The 24357-nt window shown below is 33.4% G+C and overlaps 1 protein-coding gene across 1 annotated transcript in view; it reads left to right on the top strand.

Annotated features, from left to right (window-relative positions):
• Nucleotides 1-24125, top strand: part of LOC129218529 (arfaptin-2-like) — a 41853-nt gene extending 17728 nt beyond the window's left edge. Inside the window, exons 3-6 of the mRNA XM_054852817.1 lie at nucleotides 146-309; nucleotides 6270-6613; nucleotides 11938-12112; nucleotides 23773-24125. Coding sequence (XP_054708792.1) covers nucleotides 146-309; nucleotides 6270-6613; nucleotides 11938-12112; nucleotides 23773-23925 — 836 coding nt within the window. The 3' untranslated portion in view covers nucleotides 23926-24125. The remainder of the gene's footprint in view (nucleotides 1-145; nucleotides 310-6269; nucleotides 6614-11937; nucleotides 12113-23772) is intronic.
• The last annotated feature ends 232 nt before the right edge of the window (nucleotides 24126-24357 follow it).

Genomic DNA, 24357 nt, shown 5'->3' with positions numbered 1-24357 from the left:
GGTCATCACATTTGTATTTGTATATTAAGTCTTTTGAATTGACTTATATAAAAAAGTAAAATTAGATAATATTTATATCTCTATTGCCAAATCAAAGTTTTTGTAATAATGCATAATCAAAAACTAAATGACCTTATACTTTCAGCTAGTACTTCTGTTCCACTGACTAGTCCTAGTCCCACTCTCAATGGCGATGACTCCAAATCACGGATTGCAAAACCTGCTCATTCAAAAATTGACACTATCAAGCAATGGAGTATATCTACATACAAGTGCACTCGCCAGATTCTTTCTGAAAAATTAGGGAAAGTAAGTTCCTTTGAAATATAATATTTCTTGTCTTGCATTGAAATGAATCAGTTTTATTTCATTTGAATGACAAATATTTTTTTTACATGAAACAATTAAAAAAATTTTATCTGACCCTTTAGCGCATGAGAATTCCTCATTAATGAAATGAATAGAGGTGTCTCCTCCTGATTTTCAGCCAAATCTACAACTTTATTGTTAGTTTCTCTTAATTTTTTATTTGTATTAAGGTATGAACTGCTTTTTAGAAATTTAGCTTAATGTTTTGATATTTGTTTCGGGTTATTGCCCTTTGATGACATTGAAGTACGACATTAAACTTTCCAATAAATTAATATGTGTTGAAAAAGTAGTTTCACACAAGTGTCTCATGAGAACTCAGAAACAATATGTAACACTGCACCATTGCATTCAAATTTTTTGCCATTACGAACAGAAGGAAATAAGTGTAAAAACAACGGAAATCACTCTCAACTCTCTTACACATCATTGTGAAAAAATTTTGAAGCTCCATTTAAATTTAGACAGCTGCTATGCAGCCCAAAAATGGAAAAAGATGCACAAAGTTGGCAAGGTTTAGGGCCCTAGAGTAAAACCCGTGGTTTCTACTGTCCTGTCCCAAACTATATTTTTAAAGAAATTTTATTTTATGAGAAAATATCAAAACCAGAATAAAATGTATCAAAATAATGTTTTATATCAATCATTTATTCAATGTGAGCATTCAAGTATATATATATATATATATATATATATATATATATATATATATATATATATATATATATATATATATATATATATAGTGCAGGGTTAAAAATCTGCAAAACTTGGGAGAAGTGGTTGTGCAGATTTTTGGATTTCGTGGATTTCAGGCCATCTAGTTTTTTAGGCGGTATCCCACAACTGTAAAATAACACAATAAAAACTTCTAAATATTCATGAATAACTTCCTAAGACAAATGAAAAATTTATAATCATTTAAAAAAATTATAGCTAATTCTTTTAGATGTTACTTAATAAACTTTCAAATCCGAAAGTTATAATTTCTCTTTGAATAACTACCACCATGAGGAAACCTAAACCAATAAAGGATGTCAGTTTAAAGATACTTAGTATTGTCCTTTTTCTACGAGAAGTCACTTGACTCCTCCCTCGACACGTGCTATCCGATGATTCTATTTCGCTCTTTTCGGCAGAAGGTATATTCGGATCATAGCATTGTGTTGTAAAAGCAACAGTTTTTAAAATGTAAGAATAACTAAAATGGCAATAGACAAGTGATGTAAAAGACACTAAGGCTTTTACACATTAAAACAGGGTTCGTACGCTCCTTACAAACTCCTTATAAACTCCTGCTTTTTAAGAAAATAAAATAAGGGCCCTTAAATCTCCTGACTTTTGCTATTATCTCCTTACAAACTCCTTCTTTTTCTATACTACATGGCCTTAAAGATGTTTTTCTATCGCCAATCTGATAGGAGTAATTACGTTGTACCTAATTTTACCAAAATTCCACTATTTATTCGTCTGCTAATACCGGAAATCCGATTTTTTCGTTAGACAAATTTCTTTCCCACATCCAAATTTTTTTTTTCAAATTTATGTCGATTATGTAGATAGCTTTTTGTAAAATAACATCTTGTAGATTTTTTAAAGTACTTTTTTTTTTTTTCCTATAAATTCTTTTATTTACCTTCCCCCCCCCCCCCTTGTATTTGAATTTGATTCCGAGACTGCTGACGTCAAAGAAAATGCAGTAAATGCATATTTTACTATAAATTTATGTAGTATGTTTGTGCGTTCTATGTTTTGTATGAAAACAAAAATAAATAATATTAGAGTTGTACATATTTTTTCTGAAATAAGTTTTAAAAAATACATCTTTAAACAGGAAACTAGTCCTTAAAAAATAAAATGAACTCCTGCGAAACTCCTTAAAAACTCCTTACTTTTGATTTTCAAAGTTGAGTATGAACCCTGTAAAATGTATGCCCAAGTTAAGAATGTCTGGTTTTGTCTCATTAAGAAGTGCGTGGATTGCTTACCGATCATCCTCGCGTAAAATGCAACTCTGCGTTCGAGGAGGCATTTTGAAGTGCCTTCTCAGGAAAAACGGACAATATTTATTTCCAATAGTTGAAACATTTGTTTTCAATTGAAATGTCCAAAATCATCCACATTTAGCTTTTAAATGCTGAATTCTTTTTAGTTTTGGCTTATTTTCGTATTTCTTTGATGCCAATGAAATGTTAGAGTTTTGCTGTAACTCTGCAACAATCTTTTAGCATCTACTTTTCATTAGCAATATTTTTTATTATTTCTGCAGCAGTACACAATATAAAGCATATTGAGCAGAAATACAAACATATTTTTTGAATAAATATGTTTTTATTTTGATTACATGTGATCAGCATGTGTATAATGCATAATGAATGAATGAAATGAAAGAAAGGGGGGGGGGGTCAACCAAACCAATCACTGTGACCAGAGGTCTATTGTACTAGTTCTCAAATAGAAGTCTTAAAACAGACCAGCAGCTGAAGTAAAATTCAGCAAACACTGAATAGGAATATCATGAATCTTCCACAGTTCAAGCAAATAAATGATAACCAAGGTGTTCAAACCTCTAGGCAGAAAACATTTTGCAATCACACAGGGTGTGAGTAATAGTTTCCTCATTAAAGAGGTAACTTCTGAAAATTGGATCATTACTGATAACCAGTCTTTATAACACAGTGCCGCTTTAAGGGCAGTTCACTTATCGGCAGTCCGTCCCGTTCATCCCGTTTTTTGACGTGACGGACTGCCGACGAAAGCAGAGCAGCATTCACATACGGTCGCCGCACATCAATCACGTGACTGAATTCCCCCGCCAGAGAGAGGAGCGCGCTGCTTGGCGGAAACCAATGAAATGCCGTTCTACTTTTGGCGACCGTCAGATATCAAGGTTCTTCTGATCGAAACCGGTCCCGTCCAAGATGGCTTGCTGTCATGGCAACCAACAAAGAAAACCTGTTTCGGGAGGAAAGAAACGTGATGGACGGAACGGACTGCCGATATGTGAACGGGCCCTTAAGGTGTAAATACCAGTAGGAAGACCAAAAGCCTTCCAATACTACTTTTGTTAAGAAGCCTTTTGTACTTTTGGCATGTGATCCCCAAAGAGAATCAGATCTGTCCTCCTTAGGATGACAAGCTGAATATGTTCAATGTCATCGCAAGATAATTTCTCCAACAGGATGATTTCTCTCACAACAACCCTCTTAAACATACTCACTGCTTGAGCGTAGTTAAGACTGCGACTGACTAAACTAACTTGTTAGGCTACAGCAGTTTGTGCAAGGGAAGGAGTTGAAACCTCCGACTGAAGACGTTTGGTTTCTCCTACCTTCTCAGGAATGGTTGGCTCAGTGGCTTTCGCCTCCCAAACCAGCCTCTTCCTCTCCTGCCTGCGCCAGCACCTGTTACATTTTTGTGCACTCAATGAGTACTCCCTGCCTCCCTACTGCAGAGTTGGTGGGTTGCAGACATGCACCCTCACCCCCTTAGTCGTTGGGTTGCAGGCTTGCACCCTCTCCCCCTCAGTCAGTGGATTGCTGGCTTGCACCCTCACCCCCTCAGTCAGTGGGCTACAGGCTTGCACCTCACCCCCTCAGTCGGTGGGTTGCAGGCTTGCACCCCCACCCCCTCAGTCGGTGGGTTACAGACTTGCACCTTCACTTCCTCCAGTTGCAAGGTTGCTGGTTCACTCCTCCAAACCAGTAACTAGGAGGTGGTAAAAGGTTGACACCCGCACAATCACCCTGAACGAGTGCAAGGCTAATTACAATGACGTTTCGCCTTGTTCCTCAAGGGGCCATTTAGGCATCATACTACCCAGATACCATTCATCCATCAGCACGGTGCCTCACACCTTAAATTGGGTATCCATTTTAGTCGCCTTTTACGACACGCATGGACTACGTTGGGACTATTCTGCTCCGGTCACCACACGGACATATAATGCATAATAGTAGGGGGGCTCAAAGTGTTTTTGGGAACTCATTCGAGTGCATCAGATAAACATAGGGGAGATACCTTACATTCTGTCGAGTACCTGCCCCAAATGTTAGCCTTTTTTGTTGGTGGATCAGGACATCATGTCAGATTTTGATATGGTGGGTTAATTACAAGCTAAAAAGTACAGTTAAATCTTAACGATTTGAGCATAACGCAAAGGTTTGGGAGCGTTACAATGTTCCCAAAAAAAAGTCTTTTTCTTCCCTGGCTGTCAGATTAAGGAGACCCCTCGAAATAATCATCAAATTTTAGGCTGCCATGACTGGAGCATCAAACTAAACCTTCTGTATAAAATTCAGACACACTTGCGCATTTCAATATGTTTTTTTTTTTTTTTTTGGCAGCCTGTGAGATTAGTGAAAAAAATGATCAGATTTATTGAAGTGTATGAGATTAAAATAAGGTGAGTTAACTACAAACTAAAGAGAGTAACTTTAAAAGATCTGACAATTTGAGAGTAACGCAAGGTACTAGGGTTACGAAGTTGCAAAAAAATAGTTTTTTTTTTCTTCTAGTTGTCAGATTAAGGGTACCCCTCAAAATAATAGTCACATTTTAGGCTACCGTGACTGAGCATCAAGCTGAACCTTCTGTATAAAAATCTGACATGTTTGAACAAATCAATATGACCTTTTTTTTTTCTTTCTTTCTTTTTTTTTTTTTTTCAGTTTCAAAAATTTGCTACGAGCTTGCGTCATTTCCAAAACAGCAGTCTTTTGAATATTGACATTTTAAGGGTCACTTAACATCCCCTCTAAATATCTGACATGCTTGAGAAGTTTTCTTTACATTTGTTTTTCATCCTTCCGGATGGCCGCACCCCACCATGCAAGTCGACAGAAAAATAGTATCAGAGACACGTTGGAGCATCAAAACTTAATATCTGACACGCTCAAGTATGTCCATGTTATTTTTTTTTTACATTTATGAATATCAGTAGACACTTTCCTCACCACTGAAGTTGAACATTATATAACATTTTCTCTTCTTACAATTTGAACTACAAAATCAAATAGGTCCCCATGACGGTCGAGTAAATCCACGTTTAGCATCATGAGCTCCCCTACTATACTAATAAAGCAGAACATATTATCCACAAATTATGTGGTAAAAACAATTGTATGGACAAATTATCCCGGTTTGGATTATTATGGACCAAAATGAAATAAGAATGGAAAATAAATTCGAAGCTCAAAAAAAAAAAAAAAAAAACTGGATTTAAAAAAAGGGGGGGGGGAGAAATTGACTCAGATTTCAGACATTGGCAAATTTGTGGCACTCCACTGTGTAAATAATATAATAATAATAAACAAATAAACAATTAAAAACATAAGCAAACCAATGTACCCCACCTGTGGGGCATGTTGGTTCACTTTACAAGGTTCTATTAAAAAATTAATAGAAAAAAGTTTATCAATTCAACACTTCTAAAAATATCTGTGGTGTTGGGAAGTGTTTATTGAAACTTATTGTAGAAAAATCGTACTGCTCATTAAATTTTTTGATGAGATAAAAAAATAAGTAAAAAAACGGACCAATGTGCCCCACCTCCCCTTACCGATCTTGTTCAAAATCAGTTTCAAACATCCAAAACTCGACCCTGGTCACACTTGACGGTACTCTTATACTATGACTGACTTGCATTTGTCAGTCCTACTACATATACTTGCTATAAGTAAAGCAAGAACTGGGTTATATGCTTATTGGTAAAGATTTTTACCCCTTTTATAAGTGTTCATTTAATTTTGTCCACCCTGTGCATGTGTGTGTGCATTTAAATGTAAGGCACTAGATAGATTTCTCGAACGTCTATTTTTGTCCTAGAAAAAAGTTATATAATGGTTTTCCAGATCCAAGTCTTCTTTCCACCCTTCCTAATATTATGTTTTAAATTTTAGGGGACTAGAACTATAGATGCAGAAATGGAAGCGCAGATTGAGCTCCTACGTGATACTCAAGCCAAGTATTGTAATATATTGAGGCTTGCGCGATCTCTTACAAGCCATTTTTATCAAGTTGTTCAAACACAGCATGCGTTAGGGGAAGCATTTTCAGAGTTAGCTCATAAATCTCCTGAATTACAAGAAGAATTTATATATAATGCTGATACTCAAAGAAGCCTGAGCAAGAATGGGGAAACTCTTCTTGGTGCTTTAAATTTCTTTGTTTCCAGTTTAAATACATTGTGCAATAAAACAATGGATGATACACTTCTTACTGTCAAACAGTATGAAAATGCAAGGTATGTATAGCATTCTTTTCAAGAGAAATTTTTGGTTCGTTTTCCATTAAGGAAATTAAGAAGCTGTTTGTTTTGTAAAAAATTGAATCTTTATTCTGCAGATAAGGAGTGCAAGTAGTGGAGCCTAATTCTTGAATGTGAAGTTAAAATTTTGAGCCATTTTATAGTTTGTGGTATTTGAATAACTTTTTTCCTTGGGTTGATCTTGCTTCAAATTTTCTGGAATATAGAATCTAATCCCACTGTAGGATTCTGAACCACAGTTGTACTGTTGCATTAAAATCAAAAATGAAAATATTTAATTTACTGTAATGCACAGCAGTATCATAAATGTTTTATGAGTTTTTTTTTTTTTAATGCTTTCTTTATACTTTATAAAACTACAAAAGTAAGGCTGTCGTTTTATTCTATTTTTCACCACCATCGCCAAAAAATAAACAATTCACATGTGACTTTTTCGAAAAATTACCATAATAGAAAAAATCAGATTTAGGACTTAACACTGTCAAGTACGAATGTTTCACACACATGGGTCAGCTAGTAATGCTTTTGTGTATGAGTTATAATTGGTTCAAGCAAACCATTCAAATGCCAACATCTGTAGTGAATTAGTTTTTTTTTTTTTTTTTTTCCAATTTCTAAGCTTAGCCTCAGATTTAAATTGCTTAAAACAATAACCTGCAGTTTTACTCCTGTGCAAACATTTAGCCCATCAAGATCTTACATTTTATTGGATATAAGCAACTGAAGCATATCCCCCTCCAACTAAAGCTGAAAACTGGGAAATTTGGTTAGTAGCCAGTGGCTGGTAGACTCAATTTTATTAGTGGCCACTTTTAAAGTTAGTAGCCACTTTTTAAAACTGCAACTATGTTTCAAATTTTTATTAATAATGAAAAATAAGTATCATCAGATTATTGCTCACACACAAGAAAGGTGACACAACCAAAATACATAAACTTTTACAGAAAAGACAAAAAAAATCTTTTTAGTACATTGCAAAACGAGGAAAAAGTTCGGTTTTAGAGCATTAGTAAATCATTTTGCAAACCATAGAAACCTTTATGATGTGTTTTTCCTGTTGTAAGCAACATCTAAAACTATTATATATTTTTAATTGAAACGCAAAATATGTGTTTTGAGTTGTGTTACTTTTTTTGTGCATGAGCGAGTAAACATTATTTTCTGTAACCTGCCAACTATTCATGAGCATGTCTTAGAACATGCATGCAAAATGCTTTTAGCTTTTAAATGTGACTGGTAAAAGACATTAAAAATCTTGCATGACATGTTTCTGTTGATTTCAAATCTTAAGAAAAATGAATTTGTGTTAAACAGTCACACTTCATAAACTTGATAACAAGAGAATCTATGATATCGAGAATAAAATATATAAAATAAAATTGTTCATACTTGTAGCATCGCACTAGACCTCTAGAGTATCATTAACTGGTATTTGTTGAATAAGATTGATGATTTAAAATTTTCATTAGCTCATTCCCTTTTTCTCCTCCCATCCATTTGTGCAAAATTATTAGTATTTTCCTGTGTATTATCCACGGGCACCCTATAATCTGCAGGTCCTAAAATCGGCCTGAAGAAAAAGAAAACTTTGTATAATCTACGGCAGAGGAAAAATCCGCGGCAGGGATGAAAATCTTCCGCGATTTTCTGCTTTTTGTATTTTTTTCATTTCCCGGACGCAGAGCATTTTCCAGCGATCGTTCGCGATCGCGTTCTTCCCGTCAAGATTTTTGCTGACTCACATGTTCTTTCTAAGGTAGGAAGAAGGAAGGAGCTTCGTTTTATGACTGGAGAGGGAAAAAGGCTCGAGAATGACATAGAAAACGTCGGCGTTTATGCATTTCGAAATCCGATTGCATCCGCTTCCATAACACTCGCTCATTTTTGTCTGCTATGCCATCCTATCACTTAAACCTTTATAACTTTTTGTGGACTATTATTTTCAACCCTTCTTGTATGTATTTTGTTTTTTGCTGAAGACTTGTACGCTCATTGTTTTGCCACGCCCATTTTACAGTCACTTCTAGCGATCGCGCAAATACCCCCTCACCTCCCTTCTGCCCCGACCTTCCCATCAGGATTCTTGCTGAGGCATACATTCTTTCTTGAGTAGAAAGAAGCATGGAACTTTTTGCTGTGTTGGTGAAGAGGGTGAAATAGGAATGGAGGGAGAAATGCTGGAGAGTGATGGTGGGTGCAATCGTTAGATGTAGCTTTTGAAATCCGATTGCATCCGCTTCTGTTACACTCTCTCATCTTTATCTGCTATGCCATTCTACTGTTTAGACATTAATACCTTTTTGTTGACTAATATTTTCAACCCTTCTTATACTTTATTTTTTATGAAGACTGCCACGCCCATTCAAATATGTTTATTCTATTCCATCCGAGTTAATTTAAGCTGACATCATTCTTCAAATCGAGTTTTAATGCTTATCAGGCTTACCAAAGATCTTAATACATTCAAATTTATTTTAATTATAATGTGCTATTTTATTATAACAGACATGTTATAACATATAACAAATTAAAGATGCTTATCTTCTCAAATCATGACATAGTGTTTAAAACTTTATCAATTTAAAAATAATCATTTTTATGCTAGTGCTTAAAATGACCATCAAAGCTCAAAAAGTTTTAGATTGGGTTTAGTTTTTTAATGATTTTTATAGAATATACCCAGCTGCTCCACAAAAAGGTTAGTTACACTGATAATGCCATTTTGTAATCATGGTGTCCAATGATTCAGCTTGTATTAAGTGTTTTAATTATATGGAAGTTTTATAGCATTATATGTCACATTATAAAGTTTTAATTTCACCTGATTTGTGGGCTCTGGGAAAATGAAAGTGGTAAATAGAATTGATATATCTGTTAAAATCTTAAATAAATGCAAGCTTATTTTATTTATTCATTTGTTAGCATTTCTACTAGTAAAAAAAACAAAAAACATTTATCTATTAATATTTAAAAGACAGTATAGTATTGATATAATTTCACTTAATGTAAAAAATATATATATATTCAAATTTTAAGTCTCGCAATTTTTCCTCTTTTTTGACTTCGGACTGTTTTCATCCCTGATAATACGTCGTAAAAAAAAAATAAAGTTTGAATTTAACATATCATTTGAGCAACTATATTAAAAACGTGAAAAGGTAATTACTTTGAGGCATAATCAAAATTTTTCTGAAATATTATCTAACATATAATGATTTCTTCTTGAAATCATGATTATAGTACGCTAATTACTTGAAAAACAGTCAAGACAAATGAACAAACAGTCTAATCTTGTGCAAATGGCTTCCTAATTCACTGAATTCTTGTTTATTTTACATTGCCTGAATCTCATAAGATGAACATTCAAGCAACTCAAAATAACCAACATACAGGCAATCAGCCAGAAGGAACATGAAAGCTTTGTAAAATAAACAACATTCAGTCAACGTACGATCTCTATCAGTGTGAATCCTGCTATAAATATTGAGGTTCAATGCGTTGGTGTTCAGAAAAAAAAATCACAGATAATCCGCGGCAGCGTATAATCCGCACCTCATGAACTTTGCCTTTTTTAACAAATAATCCGCAGATTATACGCAGGAAAATATGGTTGTGCATTTCAAATAACAATAAAATTAAAATATTGATAACATCAATAATTAATTATAGGCTTACAGAAAGCTTTCCACCACGTGATCGCTGAGCAGCCATCGCAAGGCAGGTGGCACGTGCAGGGTTCAAAGTGCAAATAACGGTACACTGCTGCAGCTGAATTTCTCCCTCTACCGATGGGAAAAAGAAATACATCGGGGTAGCTTGGAACAGGGGGAGGGGAATATGGTTTTAGTGAGAATGCAAGTAGAGTTACTAAGTAAGAGTGGTGACTACGGGTGGCAATCAATGACACATTTTTTAATCGCCACTTCTGCAACTTAAATCACCACGTGGCGAGTGGCGACAGCTAATTTTCAGCTTTATCTTCAACTGTTGTTTGCTCAAGATTTGATAAATTAAGACTTTTAGTTCTGGAATCATAACCTGATTATGAAAGTTCACTTACTAACCTAGTGCAGTATCCCTTCTTTTTGAACCCTTTCTAATAAAAAGTAATATCTTATTTAAGATAATGTGACTAAAATTAAACAGCTTATTTCATTTGAGATCTTGCCAAACTTCTATTAATTTAAAAGAACTCATTAGCATTTTCTTACCTGTTATAAAATAATGTACTTTTCAAATATATACTTATGTTCATTCTCTTCACATGTTATGTACAGAGAGACTCAAACAAGACTTTACGGCATTTTAGCAAGGATAACTTGCTGCGCCTTACTGCATATTTGCGCCAGGGTTTGAAATAGAGTGCAGGATTGCGCGAAACGCGCACAAAATCAGTAAATCCCCCGCAATCCAAAGGTCCGTGCGAGATTTCCCCCCCCCATAAATTCTTAAACTCGATAACGAACCCCATACCAGGAAAGTGGAGAAAATAAAAAACATTTCAAAATCCATTTTCATTTTGGAAAGATGGAAAAAATTTAATAAAGCGTCCGTCAATTCAAAGCAATTCAAGTTACATCAACGAATTCCGATTCACTGGCATCAACGAATTCCGATCTGCCGACATCACACGATTCCGATCCGCCGACATCAACCGATTCCGATCCGTTGATCGAAATGCAATCCGAAAGCTGCTGGAAACGACAGTCCGTTTTCGAAAGGTATAGGCAATTTTTTACTTCAACTTTTTGATCTTCAGAAAAAAGTCTTTGTGCTGTAGAAATATTATTCTAAACAATGGGGACTGAACCAAATTCGGATAATTACATCCAGAAAATGGTCTATTTAAAAAAAATTGAGAGTATGTGTATGTTACTTAGTTGTAAAACATTTTATTAAAAAAAAATAATAATAATAAAATAAAATTGCAAAATGACTGAATAGTTATTTAAAAATGTGTGTGGGGTTGATGTTACACTAAAAAAATTATAATTTAAAAATGTATAAATAGAAAAATAAAATAAAAAGGAATTATAAAAAAATTCTAAACAAATATTCAGAACTTATACAAATTCTCCCTCAAATTCAAAAAATCCCCCCCTGGAATCTGAAGTAAAGGGGGACATTCCCCCCTGGAAATTGAACCCTATTTCAAACCCTGCTTGCACAATAGGTGATGATCACTGCATGTTGTTTCTGCACTCTGCAGTTAAATCTTGTTTGAACCTCTCTGCTGTATAATTATTGTTATAGCTAAGTCTTATTTCCTGCTTAATCAGTATGTAAATCTTCAATAACAGGCTCGAGTATGATGCTTACCGAAATGACCTTGAGGAGTTGATGCAGAACAACCAGGGAAATGTTCTATCTTCTAAAGTTGAAGAAGCACGAAGAAATTTTACTAGCCATAAAGAAAAATATGAGAAACTGCGTGCAGATGTTTCTATAAAGATGAAATTCTTGGATGAAAATAAGGTCAAATTTTAATATTAATAATTGTTTTGTGTTAAAATATTTTTTTAACTGTTAAATTGTTTTGAAAGTTGAAAACTTAAACTTTTGATAGTTCAATTTTTCATTTGCAATGATTTATATTTCTATATTTGAAACCTTAATCTGTTTTTTTTTTTTTTTGGTAAGAGGAGGGTTTTTGCATAAGCCTCCAGTTGAAACACAAACAAGCTGAAGTAACTTAATGGTTTAAGATTTTGTTTGACTTAGATTGAATAGGAATGATATTCAAGGTAATATAAATTTAACTGGGCTATAATAGTTATATTTTTAAATTCTAAATTTGCTTGCACCTTTTTTAGCCCCCGGTTCCCATTTTCTTCTTCTGGTGCTCCTATTTTTTAAATCTTGAGGTTGACAGCTATGACATGAGCTCATAGACTCTTGCACTGATCAAAGTAGGACTACTAGGCTAGTAAGGGGGCATTCAGATTTAGATTATGATGCCAGACTTAAAAGTCTTAATATGTATAGTCTGGAACAAAAGAGAGTCAGAGGGACATGATTCAGTTGTTTCATCAATCAACAATCATTCAAGAATCAAAAATCAAAAAAGAATCAAAAATAGAACCCTCTTGCTTTAATACATTTCTGGTGGTAGTGTTTCCATGCCTGCAAGTGCGGATCCTGGATTCGGCTCAGGAGGGGGCAATTTCTTTCCATTTTGGCGCTCCCCCCTCCCGCACTTCACACGCACCAAAATGAATTCAGAAAGAAGGAAAATTACATCTTAGTTTATCTACATTGTCTTTACTTTTGAACATTAAGCTATTCTCCCATTAGTAAAAAAATATTAAATTAAAATACATTGGTATTATTAACAAAAAATAACTTAAATAAACTAATGTAAAACATAATGCGATTTTATAGTGGAGTTCCTGGCATGCTTGAAACCTGGGATGATAATTTGCGGTGTCACCTCCCCCCCCCCCCCCAAGCAAAAAAAAACGCAAAGCAAATGTGTTGCACTTTATTATTGCAATAAAAGTAACTGATGTGCATAACAATTTTGGTGTAAACAATTGTTTTAGTATTTAGTAGCCTTTATAACAAAATGCAAAAATTGAAACGGCAAGTGCGGATACAGAGAGGCAATGGAGGCAATCCTTTGAGACACTGTCATCCTGCCATTTTTCAGTATTACAATTCAAAAAATACAATTTCAGATGATCTTGGATGAAGGTAAGGGAAGAGGAATAGGCACTTCAGGAATGTACCGCATTTAGCCTGCATACCGAAAAATTCAAAGGTCACCAGATTTTCAATGACACTTGCCTGATTCTTTCCAGCGTGCCGGAAAAATCGAGTTTAGAAAAAAAATTAATACTACAAAAAATATAGGGTTTGTTGAGGTATGTGGGTCACCCCCTAAAACTGAAATATGAATCAACTTTTCAAATTTTTTTGCACTGATCACGTTTAATTTGATCACAGTAATTGATTTTGGATATATTTGGGCTTCATGGAATTTTTTTCCAGGTCATAGCTCTTAGTCTTTTTTTTTTTTTTTTTTTTTTTTTGCGAGTTTAAGCATCATTTTTCAAAAAAGTGTTTCCAGGTTAGTTTTTATTATTTTTTATCATTATTTTTTCACATATAGTTTAACTTGAAGTTTATTCAGCAATAAGAATTTTTGAATAAAATATTATTAATAAGTGTTGAAAAGGACAGATCCCACTTATCTCTTAAATTTTTGCTATATGGGGGAAGTGGGTCCCTTTATAATAAAGGGGATTTCAAAATCAAAAGCAACTCTGATTAAATATTTGTATTAGTGAAATACAACTATGATGACCTAGTAGGAATTGATGGTTCAGCTACAAAAACTGCTGAAGCTGATGATTATGTTTTTGTTAAGCTTACATCAAAGTAAACCATAAAGTAGGTCTAATGTTGGAAGTTGATGATATAAATTAAAAAATACTGTTGAATTTGCAAGAACAAACAGAAATAGTGCCACTTTTTGTTGGCATGGTGCAGATGATGTTGGAATAATTACTAAGGATTAAATAATAATGGTTCTTTCTTAGCCAACTTTACATAGACACAGTCCTTTATTGTGGGGGTTAACTTGTACACTTATTCCCATGCCCTAAATGTAGCACTTGACAATTCCCAACATTAACAGCCATACCCCATTTATCAGCCCACTACAAATAGAGGTTGGCTATACAGGGTCGAAAAAAGGTGACGTTTTCAAAATCATCTGAACACCCCCTATATTTGTTCTACTCATCACCCTGATTATTTTGGTGTATTACATGTCATGGTGCAGGCCGATTTCAGATGGTGCAGGGCGATTTAGTAGTAGTAACGTAACTCTTCTATTTTTAAAGCATGATATTGATACTTAGTATTTTGTGTTTTCGGCCATAACTGAACCAATTTTTGAGCTAGGATTATGATTTTGGTGTCTTTGCATATGTTTTCATGGCCAATGAATTCAATAAAATTATAATATAAAAGTTCTAAACATATTTTAATATCAAAATTTGCGATTACACAATTTACTTTACATATTTATTTCTTAAGAAAAACTTAGAATAGACTGTCAATAACATGGCAGTTATCCAAAATAAAAGAAGAATTACGACTGCATACCTCCCATGAGCCTATTACATTGCATGGGATAATTTGCTCAATCACTACATTTAGAACTTCTGCTTTCTGTGGATAACGCCATCTCAAATGGTGGCTCTCACCCTGTTTTGGCCAACATTCTAAATGTTCAATCCTGTACTTATTGATTTGTTCTTCAACAATATGTTCTAAACAAATTCCCACATACCACTCCCTGTTGCCATTTTTGTTATCCCAAATTACAATACAAGGCTCATTAATAATAATATTAACTGAAGCGTCAGGAACAATAGCTGTGATTTCACTGGTAGAACTATCATTTGATATAGGTTCAGTTAAAATTCTCAATGTATCTTCTTCAGAATACATGTCAGGAATTTGAGAAATGTCATTTTCTTCATCATTTGTCAGTAATATTGTCAAATTCATTTTCAAATTTGCAACTTCCATTTGATTCACCCTGTATAAGTAGGGACGGAATTGGAGATCACGAGGCGATGTATGGCGACGAAAGCATAATTCTGTCCTGAGTATGTGTTTTACTCTATTCTTATTTTCAGCATTGGCTTCAAGGCATTGTTCAAGATCTCTTATTGCTGTAAATGGACCATCCCATGATTTACATTTTTGAAGAAGGATATTTCCTGCTTCAACATACTTTTGAGCACTCTCTACACATTTCTGAAGTTTATCCGCCCGCATCTTGTTTTGTTCTTGAACCCATTTCTGCTCTTGTTCATCTAAAATTCGAGCAATATTTTTTGTTGTTTTAGATATAGATTGATTGGCAGATTTGAATAGAGTCATATCATCTCGAATTCCCTTTCCTGTAAATTTGTAATTAGAACATGCAGCTGAACGAGCTGCTAATTTGTCGAATTTCGCTAAATCTTTTTCACATTCCAAATTATTTGTTGGCAATCCAACAAGTAATGCTTCGTCCAATTTGTGAAGCCTAGTTGCTCTTTCATTATCACCAGTGATTACAGAAAATCCATACTCCTTACCACGTTGAACAGCAAGATCTTTACTGGCTTGCATGCAAAATTTATTTAAGAGAAGCGACTCGATTGGTGAACAATTTTGATCAGGCTCAAATGAGTATTTTACTTCATACTTTTCAGAGTGTTCAAGGAATTAGACATCAAATCTGTGTGCAACTTTGGTAGAATATCTAATAAATCTTTTTGCGAAACCTGCTCAACCATATTTAGGAATGGCATAGTAACCTTATAAGTGAAAATTGAAAGGGCTTTCAAACCAGACAAAATGAAATCGCAGTCAAGATACATTTGACATGCCTGTACCAGTTGGTTGTTACACTTAGTTTCATGTAAAAGTGACTTATACTCATCCATATGGAAAATAATGCAAGCTGCTGTATACCCTAACAAGCCAAAACGACGTTCTTTAAATTGAGAGTGTTTCTTTTTCTTCCCAGCATCTATAACATGCTTCTCAAATGACTCCCATAAAGAAGACTTGTGACCATCATTTGATACAAGCTTTGTAAGAGCTTCCAGAGCCACCTGCACAATGCATTTCGTCGGTGACAAAAATGACTTTATATTTGGCATCCTTGCTATTATTTTTTCACGCAAAGCCAGTTTTTTTTCACAGTCTTTTAGCACAGTTATATTTCCTCGGTCAAATACTTCACATGTGTGGGAAACACAAAGCAGATGTAGTGGTATATGTGCAGATAAAAGAGTCATAGCTACGGACTCTTCAATATGTAGATTTTTAGAAGCAGAATCAGTCATCAAAGCTGAGATTTTTTCCCACAAAGTCTTTGATGTTGTATTACCTGCTACAGCCAAACGACTGAATTCTTCTACCAACAATTTTGATATATTTTCACGGTTTTCAACTGCTAAAGACAATGGTCTCAAGCGAAAAGTTCTTCCTTCTTTTAGCCTAACAACAATGGATGTCCATTCTCCACGGATTCGTCTCCTTGTAGTGGAATCATAATGAACTGTTATATTGTCGCTTCGCTCAGTGTCAAGAATAGCAAGAGCACAGTTTCGTTCCTCTTCAATTGCTAGTAAGTGTTTCACTCGCTCAATGACACGTGATGAAGGTATGACATTTTTGTATAATTCATAATCATCTGCCATTCTTGGCTTTTTTATTCGCTTCGGTGTTTCAGCTACATAATTAGGAACATCTTCAACTGTTAAGTAATAGCACTCATCTGTTAGAGATTCAAGTATTGCTTTGAAAGCTTTGCGGGATTGTTCAATAGTAATCCCTGCTTTGCTACTACATACTGCGAGAGACATTTTAATTTTAGGATTTACATTTCTAATTTTTCGTAATGGTGGTATTATTTCGTTCCATGTTTCAGAACTTTCAGTCTGTGTTGAAGTGTCTATTAATGTCTTGGTAAAACGGACCAATCCTGATCTGTTCTGAGCTTGAACTAGAGCTAAATCAAACTGAGAAGTACTGCAAGCTGGCTGTTCATTTGCTATGTCTGTGTTGTCTTCTATTTCTAACTCAGATGTTTCATCCTGTAACCTAATACGTTCTTCATATTCAATATCAATTTGGTCACTAAGATGTCCTTGACGTAGAGCCTTTTGATCAAAGTAGAATGCCTTCTCATCAGAATCAAATTTATTTGGATCTAAAGCAATGTAAAAACAATAATTATAATTTATATACCATACCAACCAAGAAAAAAAACAATAGCAATAAAATAATAAATTAAATATAATTATTTACCTGATGTTGGCTTTAGAAGGTCCAATAAGTCACTTGCATGGTTGGCACGCCAATTTCTTACGTTAGCTCTGCGATTTCCTTGTTTTTTTTGCACATTTGTCCGAAATAACTTTAGATGTTGATTAATCTTCTTTTTTATAGTAGTTAAGCAAATTACATGTTCCTTTGTAAAAGCTTTGTGCCACAATATTTCCAATTCAACAGCAAAAGTATGAACTGCTAAATTTTGCTTGGAACTTCCATACGATGGAGCACAACTAGTAATGGCCAACACACATTCACTAATAAGAGGAAGTTTGTCCATGAAAACAAATCTCAACTCCTTGCCACTCATGATTTTGGTTAATAAAAGTACACAGATTTGTTCTGCTTGCTTTTAAACATGAAAAATTTAAATTCAAAAAAGAATTAAGGAAAACATAAAAAGTTTACTGGTCATTTTAACATTAACAAACATGCATGTGGAGATGTTTACATTTTTCCATGGGTGAGGTTACAGTTAAAAACAGGGTTAGTCATAATTGTAAAAATTAAGACCTAAAAGAATATAGGTGGCGCTATGAAAAATTGTTATAATAATTTCATTTAGGCTTTAAATAAAAAAATGTAAACATCTCTACATGCATGATTGTTAAAGTGATCAGGATACTTTTTACGCTTTTCCTAATTAATAATATTAATTAAATTTGTGCATATGGTGACATTTTAGGCAGAGATTAACAGTTAACATTGTAATTGCATTTATTATTTATTAAAGGTGCTCAGGAGTGAAGTCTTAAGCTTAATTCTTCTATTGTTATGTTAATCAATGGGAAATCGTAGTGTCGCCTTTAATTATTCTTTTTTTTTTTTAATTATAAAGAAGAATTAGGTTTAAGATTTCACTCCTGATGCCTCTTAATTATGAAAACATATGTAGAGACATCAAAATCATTGTCTTAGCTGAAAAATTGATAAAGTTATGGCCTAAAACATATAAATTATTGCCGCAATACAAAAAATGACAGTTTTCTTCACTAAATTGGCCTGCACCATCTGAAATTCCAACCAAACATGACATGTAATACACCAAAGTAATCAGGGTGATGAGTAGAACAAATATAGGGGGTGTTCAGATGATTTTGAAATATGTCATTTTTATAGCCAACCACTACTACAAAATATGATCTAGATCCTCTTGCAGCTGTTTTGCTTGTTCTTCATTTTCTACAGTCCTCATAACTTTGACATCATCAGCAAAACAATTCATGTTCCCTGAATTATTTTTGTGGATATCGTTCATAAAAACAATGAACAAAACAGGCCCTAACACTGATCCTTGAGGAACCCCGCTTAAAACCTCACTCCAATTAGAATAATTTCCCCTTACAACTACCCTTTGTTTCCTTCCGGTCAGCCAGTTTTTTACCCAAATGAAAGTTTTCCCTCCTATTCCTATATCAGCTAATTTGCTAAGTAGAGCAACATGCGGTACCTTATCAAAAGCTTTTTGAAAATAAATGTAAACAACATCTACAGGCATCTTATTGTCCAAAGCCATGGTAACTTTATCAAAGAAATGTAATAAATTAGTTGCACAAGATTTACCTTTCCTGAAACCGTACTGAAAACTAGTCAATAGATTATTAGTCTCTAGAAAATTTACTATCTTAATTTTCATCAATGTTTCAAAAATTTTGCAAACCACCGAAGTTAGACTCACAGGTCTATAATTTGCCGCACTCCCTTTAGATCCTTTCTTAAAGAGTAGTGTAATGTTAGCCAGCTTCCAGTCCTCTGGCACTGTCCCCGAGTCATAAGAAGCATTGAAAATATTTACGATTACATCTGCTAATTTCTCCGCACATTCAACTAAAATTTTTGGATAAATATTATCAGGTCCTGGAGCCTTAGTCTCTTTAATATTTTTCAAATGAAGTAAAACGTCATCCCTGGAAAATACAAATTCCTCAAGCTGTACTATAGCTTGTGTCTTGTTGGTGTCAGCTGTTGAGATACAGTTATCATTAAAAACACTCGAAAAAAGTTATTAAGAACATTAGCAATATCACTATCGTCCTGAATTAAAATTCCGTGCTCATCAACCAGTGGCCCAATTAATATCTTTGTTTCCACCAGTTTATTTTTCATACTGAAAATTGTCAGCTTATTTCTTTCGTTTTGTGTTTATGACTGGGTTTTTCATTAAAACCCTTTAATACTTCAAAAGTACTGTTAGTTTATTTTTGTAATAGTTTTAAATCAAAAATACTGTTAGTTTACATTAGAAATAAAGTGTATGCTAAATTTGTTTCCTCTTGATGTGTGTTCAGTCCTATCTCTTCCTATATTTTCCTACTTTTTTAAGTTATTTTTTTCCTACTTTTCCTACTTTTTAAATTTTTGATTCCTTATTTCCTGCTTTTCCCCCCCAAAAAACCACTTCGGGGTCTGCAATTTCTTTTTCTACTTATAGTTTTGGCTAGTTTACCAAAATTGATCTTAATCAACTGTATTACGTCCATTAAACACACCTTCATATGTAAAAGTAAAATACCTATAAGTTTTTAAAAAATTTAAATATTTTTTTTTTAATTTTCCGTGATACAGATTTAAAAGCCAGTAAATATCTCATAAATGGATGCATTTGCAAAAAAAATAATTTACACTAAAAATTTACATACTTTATCATGTAAGATCCCCTTACCCCTCTTTTAGATATGCTTCACTTAAATTCAAATAAAAGGGGGTGATTAGCCCTTACAATGGGGTAAGCAGAACACAAATCTAATTTTAAAAAATAAATAATCCTTAAGAATAGTTAAAGCATTATTTTAGAAAATAATGATGAACTTTTATTTATTAATGATGTTCGAGATAAAAAGAGACTGTAAGAGTAATTTTTTTTTTCAAAACTTTTGTATAACGTTTCAAATACAAACTATTCTCAAAAGGAGTCGCACTTACCCCAACAAAACCTATGTCTAGCTTAAAAATGAATATAAGTTCTATACATATCTTATTAGTATTAATAAACAGTTTAATTTTGTAAAAATATTTACTAAAGAAAAGTATTGTTTAATAACGAATTATTTAATAAAAATTAAGTTAAAACTAAGCAAACATTTAAGCTGAAAGTTACCGCCCCCTAAACCCATGTTAAAGAATTTATCATAGCTATTCCATAAATAAAAATTAAAATTTCCTCTCTAAAAGGAACCTAAAATAATTTATTTAAAAAAAATATGAGCAAATCGCAGTAACAATGATTGCTTCTGAATAGATTACTTTATTAGCAAAAAAATAATTCCGTTAGTAATGACCTGCCATAAATAACAAACACATATTATATGCAATACACAATTTTTTTGAAAGAAGGTTACTTTTGGGATTTATTAATTTTTTTCCTGAAAGTGGTTTGCTTTCTGATTGGAACTGAATGAGAAAAATTGTTTTGCTGCAAAATAAACCTCGAGTTATCCGACATGCCGGAAAATTCGAATCTCTCAGTGTGCTGGTCAATCTCGCTTTTTCCCGGCATGCCAGCTAATGCAGGGTAATAGTAAGGGCCGCCCTGCAGGGTAGTTCTAAAATGCGATTGCTTTCCCCTCTTCATTAACGTAAAGGGGAAAATGGAGTGTTCAAAATTCTCTCCCAAGTCCCAAGAAGAGCAGTGACACTATTTTTTTTTCACAAGGGGGGGGGGAGCACTTTTAAAATTTCTTCCTCAGACATGCACAGTCAAACCTCGTTAGCACAAACTCACTTAATGCGAAATTTTGCTTAGCTCGACATGAATGCCACTCCCCATCAGATAAAGCTACAAATAAGATGAAAATTTTAAGGTCTTGAAAAAAAAAGAAAATCTCCATCCTTTTATTTGAAATGGATTCTGGACAACTGTTATGATCATGTAGAGGTTTAAGTTCTAAAAGCAATAAATTGTGTTTTTTACCCACCAACACTGCAGTGAAAATCCAGTCTTGTGATCAAGGAAAAATCTTGTGATCAAGGAAAAACAACTAAATATTGCTACTTATATTGCAACTGCGATGGGTTCTTTTTAGACTTTATTTTTTTTAAATCTCTCTGTTGACAAAAAAATGTTATATTAAATATTCTTCATTTTACTGTATGACATATTGTAATAGTAATCCCCCTCCCCCCCCCCCAAAAAAAAAACAAATGATAAATAAGCATTAATTTCTTTTCTTTTTTTTTTCACTTTAATTGATCACATCTGATCTAAATGTTCTTTTTTGTTTCCTCACAGCATGATCACGTCTATTTACTTTGAATTTGTTTAAAGATTGACGATTGAATTTCTTAGCTTGAGTCCCAGCCAGTTTCGGGCTTGGGCTGAGCCCCTCTCATCTCTAGTGTTTGGAGGCTCTTCCTCCTGAATAATTTACAAAATTAAAGACCGGGAAACAAACTCTCTTTAATGGTTTTGGATGGGTGGTGGAAGTGCTTCGGTCGCATGACTTTCTTATTTTCAGTCAGGAGACGAGCAAACCAAGAATCTGCAACTGTTAATAATTTTTTAACTTGAAGATTACTTTTGAAAAGAATTAAGGTTTTCCCTAAAGTTTCTTTTCTTTGTTGAAATAGCTTTGCTTTCTCATAGACATGTTCATTTCTCAGTGGCAGATCTAGACAATCCTTTTGGGAGGGGCGAATGACTAATGCAATGTATGGGGGGTTACTTATTTATACTTATTTACTTATTTATTAACTTATTTATTAACTAATAATATAACTAAATATATTATTAACTTATTTAACTAATTTTTTTAAAAAGTTTAAGAACTGAAGCATGATGTGTGTGTGGGTTTTTTTTATGAATAATGTAAGTGATATAATGAGTTTGAATGAAAGATAAGTGTTTCAAGTTCCAAGAGTACAAAGTTGAAGAAAAAAAAAGGAAGAGTTTCTATTGGTATTCTGGATTCATTATCCAAATTGAATCCTTCAACTTTTGATTTGTTTGAAGACTCATGAAATATTTTCAGTATCCATTTAGGTCCTGAATTGTACTTTTTCCTTATAAAAGAAAGGTTACAGTATCAAGATGGCAGATCTTTTTGCCAGTTTTCTTACTAAACCTAATGAAATACAAAAGTTGCATCTGTAAAAAAAATTGAAGATAGTTTAGGATTTGTTTGGATTGACTGTTTCATTATCGCACATAAGTTGAAGTGTTTGGGGATTCTTCCGCAATTATTTTTTTTGTTAAGAACGCATTTTTAGATGCTCTTTGATGATTAATAGGAGGAAGAAAGGTTTAGAGGGCCCTCTACATATTTTTTTTTTTTGTTAAAATATAATTGTCTGCATCTTTGGTGGTTTTAAGGGAAAAGTTGATATTCAGAAATCCTCCAGTGTCTTTTTGATATTACTACGTACGTAACTAAAAACATAATTTTAGATATCTTGAATAATGCTAAAAACAAGGGGGTGTAAAAAAAATTTTTTGGAATTGAAGTCTTGAAAATTCAATAATAGACCACCTTTGATGACGTATCTGAAGGCTTGGGGTTCAAAACTTTTCCACGGAAATGTTTCAGTGTAGAAGTTCCGAAAATGTAGTTTTAGACGATCTTTGATTGATGTTGAAAGATAGGAAAAGAAGGACTTAGGGCTCTTCTCTGGAAATTCTTCGAAATTGAAGTCCTAAAAACGCTTTTGTAGGCCATCTTTTATGACGTTGGGGGAAGGACTGTGGTTCGGAACTTTCCACCTTAAATTATTCGAAATTGGAGGCTTGAAAATTCGATTGTTGGACATCTTTGGTAGCATTAAGAGGAGGGATGGGTATATTTGGGAAATTTTCAGATTTGAAGTATTTTCAGCATCAATGACCTTACCCCTCACCCCACCTCTCTCATGATGACACTGCAGATTATATTATTTAAGAAATCATTTGATTTGTTTGTCTTGAGATACCTAATTTAATTAAAGAAAAGCATGCCATTTTTATTCAACTTTTTTGATTGAAATTATTTTGTAAGTTTTTATTGCTCTTATAACATTCTTTTAATCGTTAGCAAACTTTCCAATGTTGAAAAGATTAATTTTTTGGAGTTAAATCCTCTTGACTTCAGAAAATAATTCAAATTTGTTATATTCCCCACCAAGAGTTGGGAATTATATAAATAAACTGATAAAAGTTTGATAAATATTGAATAATTTATCACGTTTATTGGTGATAATGTTTAATTGCGGATAATTATGTACAATCATCAATTTATCACATCTATCGTAACATATGTGTGTATATATATATATATATATAATAAATTTTACATTATCAAATAATTTTAAATTTTTGATAGGTTAAAGTGATGCACAAACAGTTGCTTCTTTTTCATAATGCTGTATCTGCCTATTTTTCTGGAAATCAACTCATGTTGGAAGCGACGCTGAAACAGTTTAATATTAAACTGAAGAGTCCTAATGCAAATTCACCATCATGGCTGGAACAATGAATGGTTATGGAGAGGAAATTAATCTATGACAATTAATTTGTCAAAGAATACTTTATTATAGAATTGTATGATTTAACTTACATAGAACATACATGAATAGAACTTGAGGCAGATTTGTTATTCATTGTGTGCTTTGACACAACTTTTTAATATATTTCCAAAGAGGGAAAAATATATTTTTCCCTTACACTGCAACTGGTAATCAAATTAAAACATATTCAATCAGTTTATGTTTTGTATTGTTTTGTTCACTTATTAATTCCTCTATTATCTTGTGGGGTCTTCAAAAATGCTAAAACTTTCATTGACGTGTTGAATTCTTTAACAGCAGACTTATTTTGTTTTCTTCAAAAATTGTTTCGTAAAAGGCTTTTTTCCCTCAACATAAAAATAGCTTTTCTTTAAGTACTAAAGATTAAATTCTTTTGTTAT

This window comes from Uloborus diversus, chromosome 3 (genome assembly GCF_026930045.1).
Source record: "Uloborus diversus isolate 005 chromosome 3, Udiv.v.3.1, whole genome shotgun sequence".
NCBI lineage: Eukaryota > Metazoa > Arthropoda > Arachnida > Araneae > Uloboridae > Uloborus > Uloborus diversus.
The sequence above is the reverse complement of the archived record's forward strand: the minus strand, read 5'-3'. Positions and strand labels throughout refer to the sequence as shown.